This window comes from Phocoena phocoena, chromosome X, assembly GCF_963924675.1.
Source record: "Phocoena phocoena chromosome X, mPhoPho1.1, whole genome shotgun sequence".
NCBI classification, from domain to species: domain Eukaryota; kingdom Metazoa; phylum Chordata; class Mammalia; order Artiodactyla; family Phocoenidae; genus Phocoena; species Phocoena phocoena.
In genome coordinates, this window is record NC_089240.1 from 46,516,171 (window position 1) to 46,534,311 (window position 18,141).

At 39.2% G+C, this 18,141-nt stretch overlaps 1 protein-coding gene across 2 annotated transcripts in view; it reads right to left on the minus strand.

Moving 5' to 3' along the window:
* The window catches only part of PHF8 (PHD finger protein 8), a 102,270-nt gene that overhangs the window by 21,953 nt on the left and 62,176 nt on the right, over positions 1 to 18,141 (minus strand). For both annotated transcript variants that reach the window (XM_065900610.1, XM_065900609.1), the window contains one exon: positions 10,910 to 11,005. In XM_065900610.1, coding sequence (XP_065756682.1) covers positions 10,910 to 11,005 — 96 coding nt within the window. The remainder of the gene's footprint in view (positions 1 to 10,909; positions 11,006 to 18,141) is intronic.

The window sequence follows — 18,141 nt, forward strand, 5'->3', positions numbered from 1 at the left end:
TTATATATATTTGACTATTTCTTACTATATATAAAATGGGTATATGAAAATCCTGAAGACCTACATGAATAAATGGGCAAAAGTCAGACATAAAATTTACAAAAGAAAAAATTCTAAAGCTAATACAAACATATAGGAAATGTCTAATCAAAGAAATGCAAATTAAATCAGTGAGATTCTGTTGTTTGCTTGTGAATTACAAAACATCAAAAAATACAATGATAGGAGGAAGGAAGATGGCGGAAGAGTAAGACGCGGAGCTCACCTTCCTCCCCACAGATACATCAGAAATACATCTACACGTGGAACAACTCCTACAGAACACCTACTGAACGCTGGCGGAAGACCTCAGACCTCCCAAAAGGCAAGAAAGTCCCCACGTACCTGGGTACGGCAAAACAAAAAAGAATAAACAAGAGACTACAGAATAGGGACGGGACCTGCACCAGTAGGAGGGAGTTGTGAAGGAGAAAAGGTTTCCACACACTAGAAGCCCCTGCACGGGAAGAGACTGCGGGTGGCGGAGGGGGGCAGCTGTGAAGCTGAGGAGGAGAGCGCAGCAACAGGGGTGTAGAGGGAAATCCAGAGAGATTTCCGCACAGGGGATCGGTGCCGACCAGCACTCACCAGCCCGAGAGGCTTGTCTCCTCACCGGCCAGGGCGGGTGGGGCTGGGAACTGAGGCTCGGGCTTCGGTTGGAGCGTAGGGAGAGGACAGGGGTTGGTGGCATGAACACAGCCTGCAACGGGTTAGTGCACCACGGCTAGCCAGGAGGGAGTCCGGGGAAAAGTCTGGACCTGCAGAAGAGGAAAGAGACGTTTTCCTCCCTCTTGGTTTCCTGGTGCGCGAGGAAAGGGGATTAAGAGCGCTGCTTAAAGGAGCTCCAGATACAGCGTGAGCCGCGGCTAACAGCACGGACTCCGGACACGGGCACGAGACGCTAAGGCTGCTGCTGCCACCATCAAGAAGCCTGTGGGCGAGCACAGGTCACTCTCCACACCTCCCTTCCGGGGAGCCTGTGCAGCCCGCCACTGCCAGCGTCCCGGAATCCAGGGACAACTTCCCCGGGAGAACGCACAGCGGGTCTCAGGCTGGTGCAACATACCGCCAGTCTCTGCCGCCACAGACTCGCCCAGCACTCGGTACCCCTCCGTCCCCAAGGCCTTAGTGAGCCAGAGCCTCCGAATCAGCAGCTCCTTTAACCCCGTCCTGTCTGAGCGAAGAACAGACGCCCTCCGGCGACCTACATGCAGAGGCGGGGCCAAATCCAAAGCTGAACTCTGGGAGGAGTGCGATCAAAGAAGAGAAAGGGAAATCTCTCCCAGCAGCCTCAGGAGCAGCGGATTAAATCTCCACAATCAACTTGACGTACCCTGCAACTGTGGAACACTTGAATAGACAACGAATCATCCCAAACTGAGGAGGTGGACTTTAAGAGCAAGATTGATTAGTTTTTCCCCTTTTCCTCTTTTTGTGAGTGTGTATGTGTATGCCCCTGTGTGAGATTTTCTTTGTATAGCTTTGCTTTCACCATTTGTCCTAGCATTCCATCCGTCCATTTTTTGTTGTTGTTGTTTTTTACTTAAAAAATTTTTTTTCTTAATAAATATTCTTTTATTTTAATAACTATATTTTATTTTATGCTACTTTGTTTTCTTTTCCTTTATCCTCTTTCTTTCTTTCTTTCTTTCCACTTTATTTTTCCCTTTTCTTCTGAGCCGTGTGGATGAAAGGCTCTTGGTGCTGCAGCCAGGAGTCAGTGCAGTGCCTCTGAGGTGGGAGAGCCAACTTCAGGACACTGGTCCACAAGAGACCTCCCAGCTCCACATAATAGCAAATGGCGAAAATCTCCCAGAGATCTCCATCTCAACACCAGCACCCAGCTTCACTCCACGACCTGCAAGCTACAGTGCTGGACACCCTATGCCAAACAGCTAGCAAAACAGGAACACAACCCCACCCATTAGCAGAGAGGCTGCCTAAAATCGTAGTAAGTCCACAGAAACCCCAAAATACACCATCAGACGTGGACCTGCCCACCAGAAAGACAAGATACAGCCTCATCCACCAGAACACAGGCACTAGTCCCCTTCACCAGGAAGCGTACACAACCCAGTGAATCAACTTTAGCCACTGGGGACAGACACCAAACACAACGGGAACTACGAACCTGCAGCCTGCAAAAAGGAGACCTCAAACACAGTAAGATAAGCAAAATGAGAAGACAGAAAAACACACAGTAGATGAAGGAGCAAGATAAAAACCCATAAGAACGGGCTTCCCTGGTGGCGCAGTGGTTGAGAGTCCGCCTGCCGATACAGGGGACACGGGTTCATGCCCCGGTCTGGGAAGATCGCACATGCCACGGAGCAGCTGGGCCCAGAAGACATGGCCACTGAGCCTGTGCATCCAGAGCCTGTGCTCCACAATGGGAGAGGCCACGGCAGTGAGAGGCCCGCATACTGCGAAACAACAACAACAACAACAAAATCCGCACCAGACCTAACAAATGAAGAGGAAATAGGCAGTCTACCTGAAAAAAAATTCAGAATAATGATAGTAAAGATGATCCAAAATCTTGGAAATAGAATAGACATAATGCAAGAAACATTTAACAAAGACCTAGAAGAACTAAAGATGAAGCAAGCAATGATTAACAGCACAATAAATGAAATTAAAAACACTCTAGAAGGGATCAATAGCAGAATAACTGAGGCAGAAGAATGGATAAGTGACCTGGAAGATAAAATAGTGGAAATAACTACTGCAGAGTAGAATAAAGAAAAAAGAATGAAAAGAACTGAGGACAGTCTCAGAGACCTCTGGGACAACATTAAACCCACTAACATTCGAATTATAAGGGTTCCAGAAGAAGAAGAGAAAAAGAAAGGGTCTGAGAAAATATTTGAAGAAATTATAGTTGAAAACTTCCCTAATATGGGAAAGGAAATAATCAATCAAGTCCAGGAAGCACAGAGAGTCCCATACAGGATAAATCCAAGGAGAAACACGCCAAGACACACATTAATCAAACTGTCAAAAATTAAATACAAAGAAAACATATTAAAAGCAGCAAGGGAAAAACAACAAATAACACATAAGGGAATCCCCATAAGGTTAACAGCTGACCTTTCAGCAGAAACAGCAAGCCAGAAGGGAGTGGCCGGACATATTTAAAGTGATGAAGGAGAAAAACCTACAACCAAGATTACTCTACCCAGCTAGGATCTCATTCAGATTTGATGGAGAAATCAAAACCTTTACAGACAAGCAAAAGCTGAGAGAGTTCCGCACCACCAAACCAGCTTTACAACAAATACTAAAGGAACTTCTCTAGTCAAGAAACACAAGAGAAGGAAAAGACCTAAAATAACACACCCAAAACAATGAAGAAAATGGGAATAGAAACATACATATCAATAATTACCTTAAAAGTAAATGGACTAAATGCTCCCACCAAAAGGCACAGACTGGCTGAATGGAGCCAAAAACATGATCCATATATATGCTGCCTACAAGAGACCCACTTCAGACCTAGGGACACATACAGACTGAAACTGAGGGGATGGAAAAAATATTCCATGCAAATGGAAACCAAAACAAAGCTGGAGTAGCAATTCTCATATCACACAAAATAGACTTTAAAATAAAGACTATTACAAGAGACAAAGAAGGACACTACATAATGATCAAGGGATCGATCCAAGAAGATATAACAATTGTAAATATCTGTGCACCCAACATAGAAGCACCTCAATACATAAGGCAAATACTAACAGCCAAAAAAGGGGAAATTGACAGTAACACATTCACAGTAGGAAACTTTAACACCCCACTTTCACCAATGGACAGATCATTCAAAATGAAAATAAATAAGGACACAAGCTGTAAATGATACATTAAACAAGATGGACTTAATTGATATTTATAGGACATTTCATCCACAAACAACAGAACACACATTTTTCTCAAGTGCTCATGGAACATTCTCCAGGACAGATCATATCTTGGGTCACAAATCAAGCCTTGGCAAATTTAAGAAAACTGAAATTGTATCAAGTATCACTTCCGACCACAAGGCTATGAGACTAGATATCAATTACAGGAAAAGATCTGTAAAAAATACAAACACATGGAGGCTAAACAATACACTACTTAATAACGAAGTGATCACTGAAGAAATCAAAGAGGAAATAAAAAAATACCTAGAAACAAATGACAAGGGAGACATGACAACCCAAAATCTATGGGATGCAGCAAAAGCATTTCTAAGAGGGAAGTTTATAGCAATACAGTTCTACCTTAAGAAACAGGAAACATCTCGAATAAACAACCAAACCTTGCACCTAAAGCAATTAGAGAAGGAAGAACAAAAAAACCCCAAAGTTAGTAGAAGGAAAGAAATCATAAAGATCAGATCAGAAATAAACGAAAAACAAATGAAGGAAACGATAGAAAAAGATCAACAAAACTAAAAGCTGGTTCTTTGAAAAGATAAACAAAATAGATATATCATTAGCCAGACTCATCAAGAAAAAAAGGGAGAAGACTCAAATCAATAGAACTAGAAATGAAAAAGGAGAAGTAACAACTGACACTGCAGAAATAAAAAAGATCATGAGAGATTACTACAAGCAACTCTATGCCAATAAAATGGACAACCTGGAAGAAATGGACAAATTCTTAGAAATGCACAACCTGCCAAGACTGAATCAGGAAGAAATAGAAAACATGAACAGACCAATCACAAGCACTGAAATTGAAACTGTGATTAAAAATCTTCCAACAAACAAAAGCCCAGGACCACATGGCTTCACAGGTGAATTCTATCAAACGTTTAGAGAAGAGCTAACACCTATCCTTCTCAAACTCTTCCAAAATATAGGAGAGGGAGGAACACTCCCAAATTCCTTCTACGAGGCCACCATCACCTTGATACCAAAACCAGACAAGGATGTCACAAAGAAAGAAAACTACAGGCCAATATCACTGATGAACATAGATGCAAAAATCCTCAACAAAATACTAGCAAACAGAATCCAACAGCACATTAAGAGGATCATACACCATGATCAAGTGGGGTTTATTCCAGGAATGCAAGGATTCTTCAATATACGCAAATCAATCAATGTCATACACCATATTAACAAACTGAAGGAGAAAAACCATATGGTCATCTCAATAGATGCAGAGAAAGCTTTCAACAAAATTCAGCACCCATTTATGATAAAAACCCTCCAGAAAGTAGGCACAGAGGGAAGTAACCTCAACATAATAAAGGCCATATAAGACAAACCCACAGGCAACATCGTCCTCAATGGTGAAAAACTGAATGCATTTCCACTAAGATCAGGAACAAGACAAGGTTGCCCACTCTCTCCAGTCTTATTCAACATACTTTTGGAAGTTTTAGCCACAGCAATCAGAGAAGAAAAGGAAATAAAGGAATCCAAATCGGAAAAGAAGAAGTAAAGCTGTCACTGTTTGCAGATGCCATGATATTATACATAGAGAATCCTAAAGATGCTACCAGAAAACTACTAGAGGTAATCAACGAATTTGGTAAAGTAGCAGGATACAAAATTAATGCACAGAAATCTCTGGCATTCCTATACACTAATGATGAAAAATCTGAAAGTGAAATCAAGAAAACACTCCCATTTACCATTGCAACAAAAAGAATAAAATATCTAGGAATAAACCTATGTAAGGAGACAAAAGACCTGTATGCAGAAAAGTATAAGACAATGATGACAGAAATTAAAGATGATACAAATAGATGGAGAGATATACCATGTTCTTGGATTGGAAGAATCAACATTGGGAAAATGACTCTACTACTCAAAGCAATCTACAGATTCAATGCAATCCCTATCAAACTACCACTGGCATTTTTCACAGAACTAGAATAAAAAATTTCACAATTTGTATGGAAACAAAAAAGACTCCAAATAGCCAAAGCAATTTTGAGAATGAAAAACAGAGCTGGAGGAATCAGGCTCCCTGACTTCAGACTAGACTACCAAGCTACAGTAATCAAGACAGTATGGTATTGGCACAGAAACAGAAAGATAGATCAATGGAACAGGATAGAAAGCCCAGAGATGAACCCACGCACATATGGTCACCTTATCTTTGATAAAGGAGGCAGGAATGTACAGTGGAGAAAGGCCAGCCTCTTCTATAAGTGGTGCTGGGAAAACTGGACAGGTACATGTAAAAGTATGAGATTAGATCACTCCCTAACACTATACAGAAAAATAAGGTCAAAATGGATTAAAGACCTAAATGTAAGGCCAGAAACTATCAAACTCTTAGAGGAAAACATAGGCAGAACACTCTATGACATAAATCACAGCAAGATCCTTTTTAACCCACCCCTTACAGAAATGGAAATGAAAACAAAAATAAACAAATGGGACCTAATAAAACTTCAAAGCTTTTGCCCAGCAAAGGGAACCATACACAAGACGGAAAGACAACCCTCAGAATGGGAGAAAATATTTGCAAATGAAGCAACTGACAAAGGATTAATCTCCAAAATTTACAAGCAGCTCATGCAACTCAGTAACAAAAAAAACAAACAACCCAATCCAAAAATAGGTAGAAGATCTAAATAGACATTTTTCCAAAAAAGATATACAGACTGCCAGGAGACACATGAAAGAATGCTCAACAGCATTAATCACTAGAGAAATGCAAATCAAAACTACAGTGAGATACCATCTCACACCAGTCAGAATGGCCATGATTTAAAAATCTAGAAACAATAAATGCTGGAGAGGGTGTGGGGAAAAGGGTACACTCTTGCACTGCTGGTGGGGGTGTGAATTCGTACAGCCACTATGGAGAGCAGTATGGATGTTCCTTAAAAAACTACAAATAGAACTACCATATGACCCAGCAATCCCACTACTGGTCATATACCCTGAGAAAACCATAATTCTAAAAGAGTCATGTACCAAAATGTTCATTGCAGCTCTATTTACAATAGCCAGGAGATGGAAACAACCTAAGTGTCCATCATCTGATGAATGGATAAAGAAGATGTGGCACATATATACAATGGATTATTACTCAGCCATAAAAAGAAACGAAATTGAGCTGTTTGTAATGAGGTGGATGGACCTTGAGTCTGTCATACAGAGTGAAGTAAGTCAGAAAGAGAAAGACAAATACCGTATGCTAACACATATATGGAATTTAAGGGAAAAAATGTCATGAAGAACCTAGGGGTAAGATGGGAATAAAGACACAGACCTACTAGAGAATGGACTTGAGCATATGGGGATGGGGAAGGGTAAGCTGTGACAAAGTGAGATAGTGGCATGGACATATATACACTGCCAAACGTATAATAGCTAGCTAGTGGGAAGCAGTCGCATAGCACAGGGAGATCAGCTCGGTGCTTTGTGACCACCTAGATGGGTGGGATAGGGAGGGTGGGAGGGAGGGAGACGCATGAGGGAAAAGATATGGGAACATATGTATATGTATAACTGATTCACTTTGTTATAAAGCAGAAACTAACACACCATTGTAAAGCAATTATACCCAATCAAGATGTAAAAAAAAAAAAAAATACCATGATACAGAATGCTTGTTTTCAACCCAGTATCATTCTCCCTTTCTTGCTTACTAATAAAAACATAATTTTGTGGAACAACAATGTACCTAACTAAAAACTACACTTCTTGGCCTTTCTAGCAGATAATCTTGGCCATGTGACACAATTTCAACCAAAGAGATTTTTTTTTAAAAGTAGAACTTAAAGCAGCCATCTTGCGATCCTGAGGGGATAAGCACTCACTAAGGATGCCTGAGAGGTTCCTATTACTCACAGGCAAAGACTATTGTTAACTATATGCTCAGTGCCTGTGAGGATTCATAAACAAGTACTCTCGCATATGGCTGGTGGTAGCGTAAAGTAGTAAAACCTTTCTGGAAAACAATTTGGCAATACATACCAAGAACTTTTAAAACATTCACATTTACAAATTGTAGTGGCAAGAGTGTAGGGAAATAAGCACTCTCATGCATTGTTTGTGGGAGTGTAAACAATCTCCAACATGTAATTGTTAAGTGAGAAAAGTAAAGCACATAACATATGTAATGTATGTCTCCAATTGAGTTAAGAGGGGGAAAGAAAATATATACATGCATTTACTTGTATATGAATAAACTACGTCTAAAAGGATACACATAAAATTGGTAATAGTGGTTGACTCCAGGTGGGGAATTGGAAGGCTGTGGAACAGGGGTGGGAGGGAGACTTTTCACTGGATATCCTTATATACCTTGGCCCTTTGAGAGTTTCATGGGAATCTATCCTAAGCATATAAATAGAGATACAAACACTTACATACAAAAATGTTCACTCCAAATGTTACCACTAATTGTAAACACTTGGCAATCGGCTAAATGCCCTACATTAAAGAAGTTAGGTAAATTAGGTATATCCATGGGATAGAATATTTTGTAGCCATTAAAATATTATTTATAAATAACGGCACAGGGATATGCTTATAATACTAATTTAAAAGGCCAGATATATTTACTGGTTTTGAACTTTTACAGTCAACCTCTAGTCAACATAGAGTACTAATTACAAGTCAATGGTAACAACCTTGACAATATAAACAAAAAAGTACAGCTTATAGAAGGTTGGAGGAAGAAAGAAAGAATAGCAGCACTAATGTCCGTATCTTAGAAAGTGGGTAATCAAGAGAGACTGACAAAAGCTGATGGGAGGACAAACAGTGGTTAAGTTAATAATAAATCAAGGGGGAAAGGGCGGGGGGTGGGATGAACTGGGAGATTGGGATTGATATATATACACTATTGATTCTATGTATAAAATAGATAACTAATGAAAACCTACTGTATAGCACAGGGAACTCTACTCAATGCTCTGTGGTGACCTAAATGGGGAGGAAATCCAAAAAAGAGGGGATATATGTATATATGTATAGCTGATTCACTTTGCTGTACAGTATAAACACAATATTGTAAAGCAACTATACTCCAATTTTAAAAAATCAAAAAAAGGTTAATAAATCAAGAAATGGTGGTATAAACCCTATTTTCTTGAATTTTGGAGGCAACTACCAGAAAAATGAAAATGACAAGGTTGCCTCTCAGGCAAGGGACTGGAAGTAGCAAAAGCAGAGGCAGACCATTGCATTTCATCCTAAACCTCTCTGTACTATTTGGTTTGCTACCAGATATACACATTATTTTGATTAAAAGGCAAAAAAAATTTTTAAGTAGGATATATGACTGTGATTTCAACCATAAAAAGAAAAATGCATAGGAAAAAAGACTAGAAGGAAATATATCAAAACGTTAACAATGGGGCTTCCCTGGTGGCGCAGTGGTTGAGAGTCCACCTGCCGATGCAGGGGACACAGGTTCGTGCCCCAGTCTGGGAAGATCCCACATGCTGCGGAGCGGCTGGTCCCGTGAGCCGTGGCCACTGAGCCTGCGTGTCCGGAGCCTGTGCTCCGCAACGGGAGACGCCACAACAGTGAGAGGCCCGCGTACCGCAAAAAAAAAAAAAAAAAAAAAAAATCTTAACAGTGGTTGCTTCCGGGTGGCAGAATCATGGGTGATTTCTTCTTTATACTTTCCTCTATTTTCCAAATTTCCTATTATGCTAAAAAGCCAGAAAGTATAGGAGAAAATAAAATCAGAAAATAGGCCTGAAGAAAGAAAAAAGAAACATTTGCTGATTGACTCACTAAGAGAACACTTTTCAGGACTGCCCTGCCACCCCATTCCTCCAATCCCAAGCAAATACCAGAAAGGTCAAATAAGGCTGGGTGGGGACAGCACACCCTTTATTTCCTGGGGAACCACAGGGGTACTGTGATGCCAGCACCCTCTGTGGCAGACTGTTGCAGTAATGGCTCTCAATTTGCTCACATGTCCTTGTGTGCATAGGAAAACTTTGCAGTTCCCACTCGCAAGAGATAGAATCTATTTCTCCACTTTTGGAATCAAGGCTTGGCCGTGTAACTTGCTTTGGCAATGGGACAATGGAAAACATGACACAACAGAGGCTTGAAAAGTGCTTGCATATTGGGCTTGTCCTCTCTTGCTGCTGGACACCCTTCTGCTACCTTGTGAAAAAGCTTAGGCTGGCCTTCAGGTGGGTGAAAGACCACATGGAGAGAGGCCCCAGACACCCCAAATTAGGTCCTGGACACCTGAAGGAGATCTTTTTAGACCATCCAGCCCCAGGCAATCTGGTCCAGACTGGAACAATAGTTCCGCCAACCTACAGAATCATGAGAAATGATCAACCGTTGTTCTAAGACACTAAGTTTTAGATAGTTTGATTCAGCAAAAGCCAACTGACATACCCTCCAATGAAAAAACCACCCAGCCAGGGAGATGAATAAAATTCTTTTATTACCCTCTAAATTCCATATTCATCTCAAAACTCATTCATTCTTCCCTCCTCAGAGGTGGCCTCTCAGCCAGTACAGGTAATAATCTAAGGAGTCTTGGGCCTTGTAGAGCTCAACAGTTAGCAGAATTTCCCTCCTTTGACAACAATATTATTATCAAAGGGCTGGGATGATGGTAGCAGAATGTTCTCAGGAGCCTTAGACTGCTTGCTGAAATCTGCTCAAGGTCTTCCTCTTTTCATCTCAAGCCATGTAATATCAAAAGCAACATGCTCCATTACCTCTGATTTTGCTGACCTGAGTGCACGAACTCTGTGTCTTATTGATTATTTTTGCTCCAGCACCTAACATGGTACCTGGCATACAGCAGGCACTCAACAAATGTTTGCTGAATAAACAAATGAGTGTCTTCCTATATTAAATGTTCCACCTAGCCAGTGGGACATATTTTCCCCCCAACCACCCCCACAGAGTTTAAGGACAGAATACTAGATCACCTTTAGGACTCCATGGAGCATCATCTGAATTCTTCTTTTTCTTGGGTCGAGATTTCAAAGCAGGGTCATCATCGTCAGACTCCAGGGAAGGGTAAACTGCAGTGAGAGGGAAAAACAGGGTAAAATGAGATCTCATCCAGAAGGGTGATGACAGAATGATACCTACCTGAGCTCCTCCCACCCCCCTACAAGTGGACCCTTTACTTAATCCATACTCAACTGTAGGAATTCTTAAATATCCACATACTTTTCATGTCTTTCTACTTTTGTACCCTTGCTGCAAATGTCCTTCTCCCAGCATCACCTAACTCTGATTTCACTCACCCAACATCCATTTAGTGAGTAACTTCATGAGTTAATGACCGTACAAAATTCAGCTTTAGATTCACATCCTAAAGAAGCCTTCCCTCTTCTCTTAATCTCATTCAGATGCATCCTCAACTCTCCACAGTATTCTGTGCATACCTCTATTGGAGTTGTTATATAGTATTTAAGAGATGATTAGTAAATGTCATCCCCAATTTACTGTGAGGGCAAGGATATGTATTATTTGATTTTAAACTAAGGGAGCTGAACATAATGAAGAGTGGGTGCTCAGTAAGTGTTTGCTGAATTAATGGAAAAAGAAATGGTTCACACAAAGGAAACAAAAAGACCACTTAGGCTGAATTGGGAACAAGATTATTATAACTGAATGATGCGAATGACAAAACACACATATATAAGTATCTCAATCTATATAAATACATAGAAACATCCAGTTTTATCATACACATGTAACACCTATACAGTTTAATAGGAAAATGGTCTAGAAAGGTCCTACTGATGAGGTCAAACTCTGCTACTGCTAAACCTAAAAGAGAAGCAAAGTGAGAGTGAATATTTCCTCCTAATGACTACTCCCATTCCTCCTACTGATCAGCTTCAAACTTCTCTAGAATTCTGCTTCATCAGAGGAATCCAGTCTCCCACTTCCTTCCAGAAGGGTCTCTCTGTAGGAAAATGAGTCCATTTTTCAGGCCTTCCTCCTTGAGCAAAGAAGTAAAACACCCCTTTGACTCATTAAAAAAATTTTTTTGAATTTATTAATTGTCCCTAGAAAGAAATGACTACTGGTAACAGTTGTTTGAGAAAGGTTCCATCCCTACTAGACTAATGGCTGTCAATGTTATTTTGTTGGGTTTGAAAGGTTTTTCCACCTAAAGGAAAGAAGTGTAGTATGGTAGAAAGACCTTGAGTCTCATGATTAGACAATTACTTTGAAATCCTGGACTGACCCACTAGCTTAGTAGCCTAGGAGAACTGTAAGTCTCACTATCTTCACCCATAAAATTGAAATAATAGATGAACCTGCCTTGCAAAGTTCTGAGGATTGAGAGATAACAGGTATAAAGTAACATACAAAAGGAATTCCATTCTAAGGTTCATGTCTTATTCAAGATGGAATAAGATGTAGAAAATAATTAATTTTAGACATTTAAAGAAAATACAAGTTAAAATACGCATATTAAAAATACAAGGGTAGGGCTTCCCTGGCGGTGCAGTGGTTGGGGGTCCACCTGCCAACGCAGGTGACACGGGTTTGTGCCCTGGTCCGGGAAGATCCCACGTGCCGCGGAGCAGCTGGGCTCGTGGGCCATGGCCGCTGAGCCTGCGTACCGCAAAAAAAAAAAAAAATACAAGGGTGGGAGGAGTGATGCCTCCTCCAAAAATGATGGAGTTGGGAGCTCCAAGGATCTGTCCCTCCACTGAAGCAACCATTAAGCTGTCAAAAACTACAATAATCAGCTTTTTGGGGACTCTGGAATCCAATCAAAAACTTATAACAACAAAGGGGATGCTTAACAAAGAAAAAGCCTGCTTAATTAAGGCATTTAAGGAAAATTCTGTCAGGAAATCTCAGCTGACTGCTGAGGCAATGGAACAGATGCTTCAGTGACCACACACAACAAGGAACACAGTATTTGCAAAAACTCATTTGGAAAGTCATTAAATAAATAGATAACTGTAGCTCACCATAAGCAACAACAGCAATCTCTAGGGAAGAAGGAAGATATGACTTCCAGAGTTATCACATTATAATATTCAAAAGGTCTAGGTTTCAAACAAAAATTATAAGGCATGTAAAGAAACAGGAAATTATGTCCCATTTACAGGAAAAATATTGATAAAAATTGTCCATGAGGAAGCTCAGACATTGGACTTACTATACAAAGACTCTAAATCAACTGTCTTAAATATGATCAAAAATAACCATATCTCTGGAAGCAACCTAAATGTCCATCAGCAGAGGAACAGATGAAGAAGATGTGGTACATATATACAATGGAATATTACTCAGCCATAAAAAGGAACGAAATTGGGTAATTTGTGGAGACATGGATAGACCTAGAGAGTGTCATACAGAGTGAAGTAAGTCAGAAAGAGAAAAACAAATACGGTATATTAACACATATGTGGAATCTAGAAAAATGGTATCGATAATCCTATTTGCGTAGCAGAAATAGAGACACAGACGTAGAGAACAAATGTATGGATACCAATGGGGAAAGAGGAGGGGTGGGAGGAATTGGGAGATTGGGATTGACACATATACACTATTGATACTATGTATAAAATAGATCACTAATGAAAACATACTGTATAGCACAGGGAACTCTACTTAATGCACTGTGGTGACCTGAATGGGAAGGAAGTCCAAAAGGGTGGGGATATATGTATGGCTGATTCATTTTGCTGTACAGTAGAAACTAACACAACATTGTAAAGCAACTATACTCCAATAAAAATTAATTTTAAAAAACTGTCCTTTGAAAAGATCAATTAAATTGATAAGATGCCAGCAAGAATGACAAAGAAAAAGACACAAATTACTATCAAGAATAAAAATAAAAAGAATAATAAAATAACATCAGATAAAAAATGTCACTAAAGACTTCACAGACATTAGAAGGATAATAAGGGAATACTACAAACAACTCTATGCTCATAAATTCTACAACTTAGCTAGAACGGACCAATTCCTTGAATACCATGAACTACCAAAACTCACCCAAGATGAAATAGAAAACCTGAATAATCCTATATTTACTAAAGAAAATAAATCCATAGTTAAAGCCTAAAAATGAAATCCCTAGGCCCAGGTAGTTTCACACAAAAATTCTACTAAACATTTAAAAAACCCCACTAATTATACATAATCTCTTCTAGAAAACAGAAGAGAAGGGAGCATTTCCCAACTCATTCTTTGAGGCCAGCACTGACTGCCCTGATACCAAAACTAAAGACAGTACAAGAAAAGAAAATTATAGACCAATATCCCTCATGAACACAGACACAAAAATCCTCAGTGAAATACTAGTAAACCAAATCCAGTAATATATAAAAAGAATAATACACCATGAGCAATTAAGGTCTATCCTGTGATTTCAATTCTGGTTTGATATTTCAAAATCAGTCAATGTAACCTACCATATTAACAGACTAAAGGGAAAAAACCACATGATTATATCCACTGGTGGAATAAAAACATTGGGAAAACTCAATATTCATTCATTTTAAAAAAAAAACCTCTCAGCAAAATAGGAATAGAAGTGAACTTCCTTAACTTGATAACCTATACAGATAATATCACAATAATGAAAAGACTAAATGCCTTCCCCCTTAGATTGGAAACAAGGCAAGGGTGTTAGTTCACTCTCACCACATCGTGCTTGAAATTCTAGCCAGAACAAAAAGGCAAGAAGGAAAAAAGACATACAGATTGGAAAGAAAGGAATAAAACTGTACCTACTTGCACATGACATGATCATGATCATCTAGACAAAAAAATACCAAGAACATACAAAACATTCCTAGAATTAATAAGTGAGTTACCAAGGTTGCAAGATACAAGGTCAACACACAAAAATCAATCATATTTATATATACTAGCAATAAACAGTTGGAAACCAAAGGTTAAAAAAGGTACCATTTACAGTATCTCCAAAAAATACGCAATTCAGGGATAAATCCAACAAAAAACATGTGTAGAACCTGTATGCTGAAAACTATGAGACACTGATGAAAGAAACTTTTAAAAGAGTAAATATGGAGGAACATAACCATGTACACAGATTAGAAGATTCAATATACCTAAGGTGACAATTCTCTTGCAGTCCTTGTGTAAAACAGTTTGGTGGTCCCTCAAAGAGTTAAACACAGAATTATCATATGACCCAGCAATTCTACTCTTAGGTATATGCCCAAGAGAAATGAAAACATGTGTCCACACAGAAACATGCACAAAAATGTCTACAGCAGCATTATTCATAACAGCCAGAAGGTGGAAATAACCCAAATGTCTATCAGCAGATGAATGGATAAATTGTGGTATAACCATACAATGGAATACTAAGTCAACCATAAAAAGCAACAAAATACTGATACATCCTATAACTTGGATGAACCTTAAAAACATGGTAAGTGAAAGAAGCCAGACACAAAAGGTAACAAACTATATGATTACTTTATATGACATATCCCAAACAGGCAAATCCATATGGACAAAAAGCAAATTAGTGGTTACCAGGGGATGAGGGGAGGGGGAACATGGGGAACAATTACTTAATGGATCCCGGGTATTTTTCTGGGCCCATGAAAATATCTTGGAAACAGAGGTGGTGGTTGCACCACATTGTGAATGCGCTAAAATGCCACTGAACTGTACACTTTAAAATGTTTAATTATATGTAATGTGACTTGTACCTCGATAAAAAATAAAGATCACAATTCTCTCTGAATTGATCTATATATTTAACACAATTCCAAACAAAATCCTAGCAGAAATTGTTGTGGATTCAGACAAACTGATTCTAAAATTTATATGGAAAGGCAAAATTGAAGAAATCATATTACTTGATTTTAAGAATTAATAAAGCTTCAGTAATCAAGATAGTAAGGTACTGACAAAGAGATTGACACGCAGATCAATGGAAAAGAACAATTCAGAAACAGGCACACAAATATGGTCATTTGATTTTTGACAAAGGTACAAATGCGAGTCAATAGAAAAATAAAATAAAAAATAGTCTTTTCAAGAAATGGTGTTGGAACAATTGGACATCCATATGCAAAAAAAAAAAAGGTGAACCTCAATCTTTAGTCAAAATGGAACATGGATAGAAATGTAAAACCTAAAACCATAAAGTTTTTAGGTGAAAAAAAAGGAGAAAATTGTGCCCTGAGTTTACAGAAAGAGTTGTTAAATAAGACACTAAAAGCATAAGCCATGAAAGATAAAACTGATAAACTGGACTTTCTAGAAAGTGAAAGTGTTTACTTTAAGAAAGAAAGTCTTAAGAGAATGAAATACAAGCCACAGACTGGGAGAAAATATTTGCAAATCACTTATCTGACAAGAGACTTGAATCCAGACTATATAAAGAACTTTCAACGCTCAACAGTTAAGAAACAACCTAATGTTTTAAAAGGCAGCAGTTGTTCAAAGTGTCTGTTTAGACATTTCAAAAAAGAGTATATGACTGGCAAATAAATACATGAAAAGATGTTCAACATCATTAGCCATCAGATGAGCCACTAAATGAGATATTGCTACACACCTATTAGGATGACTAAAATAAGTATACTGACAATATCAAGTGCTGATGAATATGCAGAGCAATTAGAACTCTCACACATTGCTGGTGGGAATGTAAAATGGCACAATCACTGGAAAACAGTTTGGCAGTTTCCAATAAAGTTAAAGCATCCACTGCTCACATTGTTCAGGAATCCCATTCCTAGGTATTTATCCTAGGGAAATAAAAACTCATGTTCACACAAAAGCCTGCATACAAATATTCACAGCAGCTCAATTCGTAATCGCCCAAAGCTGTAAACAATCCAATGTCCTTCAGTGGGTAAATGGATGAAGAAACTGTGGTAGAGGGACTTCCCTGGCGGTCCAGTGGTTAGGACTCTGTGCTTCCACTGCAGGGGGCATGAGTTCAATCCCCGGTTAGGGAACTAAGATCCCACACGCCACATGGCAAGCCAAAAAAGCCCAAAAAAACAAAACAAAACTGTGGTAGATCCATACAATGGAAAACTATTCTTCAACAAAAAAGAATAAGCTATTGATATGCAACAACATGGATAGAATCTTAAAGGCATTATGCTAAGTAAAAGATACCAGTCTCAAAATATTACATACTGTATAATTCCATTTATATGACATTCTGGCAAAGGCAAAATCACAGTGATGGGGAATGGTGGTTGCCAGGAGTTAGGGGTAGAGGGAGGGCATGACTACTAAGGGATAACATAAGGGACTCTGGAGGGGTTCTGTGTTCTGCTCATTGTGGTGGTGGTGGTGGTGGTTACAAGAATCTAAGCATGTGTATACCAACAAAGCCAATTTTACTTAATGTTAATTTAAAAAATAAAATTTAAAAAACCCTTTATCGGGCTTCCCTGGTGGCACAGTGGTTGAGAATCTGCCTGCCGATGCAGGGGACACGGGTTCGTGCCCCGGTCCGGGAAGATCCCACATGCCGTGGAGCGGCTAGGCCCGTGAGCCATGGCTGCTGAGCCTGCGCGTCCGGAGCCTGTGCTCCGCAACGGGAGAGGCCACAACAGTGTGAGGCCCACATACCACACACACACACACACACACACACACACACAAAAAAAAACCCTTTATCAAAAGGGAAAACAGACTGAAAATAAATGAACAGAGCTTTCAACTCAAGATGTTGTACAAAGAACATTAAGAAAAAGGAATAAAACAAAACCAGAAATTAACAGTAAACAAACACCAAACACTGGAGATAATTAGTAAATCATCAAATAAACTAGACAAACTATGTTAAACACCACAACCAAATACAGCTAATTTCAAGAAGGAAATATCAATTCAAAACCAGTAATTCTACTAATGTAAATCACCATTAGCAAATTAACAGAAAACTATGTGTTTATATTAAAAGATGCCCAAAGATCATTTGATAAAACCCAATTCCACTCTGGATTTTAAAACAAACAAAAACTTCTCAAACTCCCCTGAACTTCATGACAGTAGTCTAACAGAGACCTACAGAGCCCTACATACTGAGTGAACAAACACTAGCAGCATTACCTTTAAAGTCAGACACAACACAAGGATGCCCCCTATCACCATTACTACTCAACACTGTAATAAAACTAGGAAAATCTAGAGGTATGAATACCAGAAAGAAAGGGGGTGTTATGGG